General features: G+C 29.3%; 2 protein-coding genes across 2 annotated transcripts; one reads left to right on the forward strand and one right to left on the reverse strand.

Annotated features, from left to right (window-relative positions):
* Nucleotides 1-756: 756 nt before the first annotated feature.
* On the reverse strand, nucleotides 757-3,335 carry LOC111415139 (uncharacterized). Its single transcript, XM_023046681.2, has 2 exons — nucleotides 3,162-3,335; nucleotides 757-3,101 (listed from the first exon to the last, which is right to left on the reverse strand). The coding sequence occupies exons 1-2, from the start codon at nucleotides 3,259-3,261 to the stop codon at nucleotides 841-843; spliced, it is 2,361 nt and encodes a 786-aa protein (XP_022902449.2). The 5' UTR covers nucleotides 3,262-3,335; the 3' UTR covers nucleotides 757-840.
* A 204-nt stretch (nucleotides 3,336-3,539) lies between these two features.
* Nucleotides 3,540-5,031, forward strand: LOC111415135 (myeloid differentiation primary response protein MyD88). The gene is made up of 5 exons (XM_023046672.2): nucleotides 3,540-3,750; nucleotides 3,811-4,004; nucleotides 4,058-4,429; nucleotides 4,488-4,635; nucleotides 4,691-5,031. The coding sequence occupies exons 1-5, from the start codon at nucleotides 3,623-3,625 to the stop codon at nucleotides 4,923-4,925; spliced, it is 1,077 nt and encodes a 358-aa protein (XP_022902440.2). The 5' UTR covers nucleotides 3,540-3,622; the 3' UTR covers nucleotides 4,926-5,031.
* The last annotated feature ends 700 nt before the right edge of the window (nucleotides 5,032-5,731 follow it).

A 5,731-nucleotide genomic window follows, 5' to 3' on the forward strand; every position in this document is an offset into this window, starting at 1 on the left:
TTATATTTTTAGACGTATTAATGTCTATCATATAACCTCTAAAAACGCAGACAGTTACCAGGCGTGGCAAATAGTGTGACGTAGAGTGCGGGCAACCAATCCCTAGTGGTCTACAAAAATACAATGGATTAGCAGTCCTGTTTGATTCTACTGTCCTTGAATCCAACCTATATTCTAGTGGTTCGGTTTTTAGCTGAATAATTCCAAAATATCCCCAACAGATGGCGCCATATGCGTTCAATTTTTAATACGAAGTTTTTGTTAAGAGAGTTGCATTTCTACGAAGCTATTTTTTATGCAAGGTAGTCTCCAACTGATTTTCTCAAGTACATTTTTCGTCATATTTCGACTTAAAAAAACCAATAATTCTCTTTAATAAGTAAACATAAACGTCTTAAAAGGTACAAAATAAGTAATTTTGATTTTTCTCAACAAGATAGGACAAAAGTCGTTTCTTTTTAGCGAATAGAAAAGTTTTGGCGACCACTTTGAAAATTGACTTTGATTTTTAATAAAAAATTATCAATTATTGTATAATTTGACGAATTTTGAGTTTCAATGTTGGTAATTTTGACAGAAATTCCCTGATAAATTACTTATCGAAAAAGGTTATGTTTTAACCTTAACATTTATTTAAATATTTATAAAAATGATAACAAAATTAAATAAATTCGTGTATATTGTATATGATGAAAAGTGCTAAATTAGAGTTAGAATAGAATTAGGATTTAATTAAATAAAAAGATAACAAAAAAATCGAAATTATAACATTTTTCGTTTATTTCCTATAAAAAAATTATATTAAACAATAGTTACAGACAATGAGAGATAAAAATAAAATTATCGTAATTTTTTAGCACGAATTAGTTTACTTTTTTTCAATTCTCCAATATTCTTTTTCTTGTCCTGTTTCAATTTTTTGTTTATTTTAAGAGTCGCTTCTAATGGAACTTCATCCCACTCCATAATTTTTGCATTTTTACTTAATTTCGTTTCCTTCAAATTTGTAACCTGCTTTTCTTTCTTCATGACTTTTGGTGATTTTTTCGGCGAAATATTTTCTTCGATTTTTTTAGGAGATACTTTCTTTATTTCTTTTATTTTAGTGGGACTACTAGATTTTGTGGGAGTAGAATTTTTGATTTCTTTTGAAACAGTTTTTTGAGGAGAAATTGATTTCTTACTTAACCGTTTTTTCAAATTTTTATTTTCTAGTTTTTCAGATGAAGTATCTAATTGATTTACTTTCTCAGATTGAGATGAATGTTTAATCTTCTTTTTTGGGGGCTCCTTTAAATCGTTTTGTTTGGTTGAAATCTTGGTTTTCTTGGAATCTGAAGTCTTTTTCTTCTCTGTCTTAACAGTTTCTTCTTCAATTTCATCATCATCATTATCATTGAGATCTACTTCTTCATCATCTCGAATTTGTGGAATATCATTTGAAAACTTCTTTAATTTAGCAACATAAAACCCATCCATGTTATGAGAATGTGGATAAAATCTTTTGGTTAATTTAACAGTGGGATGAAATCTATATTGTCGATAATTAGTAAATCCTTCACTACCAAATTCCAACCCTGTATCAACTAATTTAACGTTACGCTTTTTCAAAGCATAGTCAATAACAGCTTCGTTTTCTTCTGGTAAAATAGAACAAGTCGAATAAACGATGTAACCCCCGCTTGATGATTTAGCATTAACACAATCGATTGCAGCTAATAATAATTCGCGTTGCAACGTGAAACATCGCTGTATATCGGTTTCATCTCGGCTCGTTTTTACGCTGGGGTCTTTTCCAATAACCCCTGTACCTGTACAAGGTGCGTCTAATAAAACTCTGTCGAATCCTTTCAAAAGTTTCGGGTATTTTCGCCCATCCACTGAAGTAACGACGGAATTTATAACACCTAACCTATGAAAATTGCCAACAACAGCTTTAATACGATCCGGATTAACATCATTTGCAAATAAAACGCCGGTATTTTTCATAATAGCCGCAATATGGGATGCTTTCCCACCAGGGGCTGCACACATATCTAAAATTCTTTCATTTTCTTGCGGGGCTAAAGCCATTACAGGTAGAAAACTAGAAGCTCCTTGAATCATATAATGACCAGCTAAATACTCTGGGGTGGCTCCTATAGGAACTTGACTCGAATAAATGACCAAACCAACTTTTGACCACTTCCCAATTGGATCTAAATTAACCCCTCTGTTAATTAGAGCTTGAGCTAAATCACGACGGCGAGCTTTTAAGCTATTTGTACGCACGGTTAATGGTCGTTGGACTTCGCTTGCTTCTAAAAATTCTAATAATTCAGTTAAAGGAAATAATTGCATTAATTTTTCCATTAAAAAATCGTTATAACTAAAATATGAGCACAAATCTTTTTTTAATAGTGTTATGTATTCAGCTCTTGGATGTTTGGAATCTCTAAGTTTATTAAAATCTGATAAAACTGTGATGATGTCTTTCATTCTTTGTTGGATATCTTGCAAATTTTTGGTTTCTTTCTCTTCTTCTTCAGTGGGAAATTGGAATATATCTTGGTTGCCTATGTTTAATTGAAGTTCTTCTTCAGCTAATTTTTGTTCTTTTTTTAATTTCTTTTTAAGAATTTTTGTTTGTTTTTCAATTGGTAAAAGATCTTCATCATCTTCATCAGAAACTTGATCATCTTCAGATATATTTTCATCAAAATCATCCTCAACTTCATCATCAGACATATCATTTAATGACTCTAACTTTACTTCATCATCATCATCATCACTTTTTGATTCTAAATCACCATTTTGATGTCCATTAATTTTCTTTCCAATCTGATTTCTTTTTTTATCCCTTGATTTTGGTTGGAGCCATTCTTTATTATCATCACTGTATCCTTTAATTTTTTCTTGAACAATTTCTTCATCATCAGAAGAGTTTTCTGAATCATCATCATCATCGCTGTTGTATTTCTTTTTAATTTTTTGTTTAGGTTTTTGATTAATTTTTTTGTTATTTTTGCGTTGTTCTCTCGCTAATTCCTGTTTTTCTAAACGCTTTCTTTGTCGCAGTTTTTGGTTCCTACTTAACTTTTTCGTTTCATCTTTTGGTTCTTCTAAAAATTTTAAAATCAATTATAAACTAAATGATTTAAAAATGATGATTTTTTACTTACGTAGTTGTTTACTAAACGTCGGTGGTTTTTGCTTTTTCGATTTCCTTCCCGGACCTTTCTTTACAATCACGGTTTCATCAAATTTCGCTTTTCTACCCATATTTATAAATTAATGCGCACGTGAAACAATTTATTAAAAAGTGAGGTTATCGTACACATGGATATGTCAAATAATTCCTAAAAGATTCCTCAAAGATGTCGCCACTTTTTCAAACCTTTATTTTACCTAAATTGTAGTTAATTTTATATACAATTAAATTTTAAAGAATTTATTGAGTTAATTATTTAATACATATTTAAAATTAATTAATATTAACGACTTAATTATAAGATTTATTTTAATAATTTAATTAATAATCAAAAGATGGCGCTTAAAAATTGCGATGAAATCACCTGAAATGTCAACACATATTAGGTTATGTGTTCTTATAATTTTACAAATATTATAATAAATATTTAAAATGAGCGATTCCACAACGAATGAAAAATTTAACGTGTCAATTAGTATATTAAGCGCAACTGCAAGAACAATATTATCGACTTTATTAAATCCACCTAAATGTATACCTACAAAAGAAAATTTACAAAGGTAACTTCAATAATGACTCACTAAATTTCGAAATAAATTATAATTTCGTCTTTTGATTAGGGATTGGTATGGTTTGGCAGATTTATTAGGATATAGCAGTGAAGAAATATCATTATTTCGTATAAGCAGTGACCCAACAAATAATATATTACAAAAATGGGAAAGTTGCGAAGATAGTATAATCGCGAAATTACTGTGTTGTCTTCAAAAAATGGATCGATTTGATATAATCGCCGATATTTTTGATATAATAAGTAGGAATTCAATACCATAATATGATATTTTCATATCAAAATTTTATTTTTAGTTAGTGACATAGCTTTGTATGAAAACAGCAATAAGGCCGGGTCTAACAACATAGATACATCACTTTTTATAACAATAAAGGATTATGAATACCACCGACGGGGTTTACAACCAATAATATATCATGCGTCTATTTTATATGCTCCTGAAGATGTTGATTTTGCATACGAAATAGTTAGTCATTTAGAAAATAAGTTTAAAATGAATATATTTGTGCCCGAACGTGATCTCATTGTTGGTATAATGGAGAAAAATGCAACAATGCGAATAATTGCGAGTAGATGTCAAAAACTACTCACCATTTTGTCCCCCGCTTTCATAGAAAGTAGTGTTAATAAATACTTTCTTAGTTTTGCTCAATCTTTAGGTGTAGGTAAAGATTTAAATTAAACAAGAAATTAATTTGTTTTATTCTTTTTTAATTTTTTAAGATAACAGTATGAGAAAAATCATCCCTATAGTTTATAAAATCTGTGATATACCAATTGAATTACAACCCATTCATAAATTATCATACAAGTCTGCTTGGCCAGGTAACTTTTACGAAAAATTGCAATATTCTCTCCAAAAAGCTAAGTGGTAAATGCGGTTTTATAATTTTAAATTCGTGTTTTCATTTTTATTATTATTTTAGCATTGATACTTCAAATTCTTCATTTAAATCGACCGCGTCAATTAATGGTGGTGTATCTGCAATACAGAGTTTTCCTAAACATGACAATGTTGAAATATTACAAACAATTAAGAAACCTGAAACGTCTGGAAGTATACCGAAGAAGAAGGTTGGGGTTGTACAAAAAGTTATGACAAAAATTGGGATTAAGAAGAAAAGATCTAAGAAGAAAGAAATGGTGGAAGTAGCTGCTTAATTTTTTTTATGTTTTAAGAGACAGATTAATTGTTAAGTTATAATTAAGATATTAAACCATTGTTGTGTGGTTTGTTAAAAAGGAATTATATTTTATTACTGAAGTAGTTTATTGTATTTTCGTCCTTGTTTAAAAATTGTTTAGCAGACATAAATATCCCTTAATGGAAAGGATTTCAGTCATGCGTAGCGGATGTAAGTAGCTTAATCTAATGGAGGAATTATAGCGCTAATGTGCATGAGCGATACCACGTACATTATTTTGAGACAAAGACTTCTTCGTTATGGATTTTTTTGTAAATCTATTAGACAAAAAGTCTACAATCCCACGTGATAAAGCCGAGGCGTTACAATATATTGGAATTTGTTATTAACTTGCTCAATTGTTTATTTATACTTAATTAATTGCTAAATATTTTCGCGACGTAATATAAACTATTCATGGATGATCTGCAGCTGTGTATTAAACATTGCAGTTCTTAAATTAATTCTTAAAAAAATTAAAGTAATCAGAACAATATTTATGTAACACAATCTTCACCTATTTTATTAAATAACGTTCTCATTATGATCACTAATCAAAACTAAGATAAACACACGTCGTAATAAATTGTTAACGATTTGTAAACTGCAAGCAACGACTTTAATTAAACAGCTGTATACTTATCATATTTTTACGCATTGCTGATAATCGACACCACAAAACAACGTAAATTGTACGTTTATTATTAAATATTTAGAGTTCCTAGAGATATCGTTAAGTGTAAAAGTTTTATTTAGCAACGTATTTATTTATAGTTGGATAAA

This window comes from Onthophagus taurus, chromosome 2 (genome assembly GCF_036711975.1).
Source record: "Onthophagus taurus isolate NC chromosome 2, IU_Otau_3.0, whole genome shotgun sequence".
Classification (NCBI taxonomy): Eukaryota; Metazoa; Arthropoda; class Insecta; order Coleoptera; family Scarabaeidae; genus Onthophagus; species Onthophagus taurus.

Excerpts from the sequence above, each read along its gene's own strand:
- LOC111415139 (XM_023046681.2), bottom strand. The coding sequence starts at position 3,261 with ATGGGTAGAAAAGCGAAATTTGATGAAACCGTGATTGTAAAGAAAGGT. Across the intron at positions 3,102-3,161 it reads GACGTTTAGTAAACAACTAC|AAGAACCAAAAGATGAAACG; the intron begins GTAAGTAAAAAA and ends TAAAATTTTTAG.
- LOC111415135 (XM_023046672.2), top strand. The coding sequence starts at position 3,623 with ATGAGCGATTCCACAACGAATGAAAAATTTAACGTGTCAATTAGTATA. Across the intron at positions 4,005-4,057 it reads CGATATTTTTGATATAATAA|TTAGTGACATAGCTTTGTAT; the intron begins GTAGGAATTCAA and ends TTTTATTTTTAG. Across the intron at positions 4,430-4,487 it reads TGCTCAATCTTTAGGTGTAG|ATAACAGTATGAGAAAAATC; the intron begins GTAAAGATTTAA and ends TAATTTTTTAAG.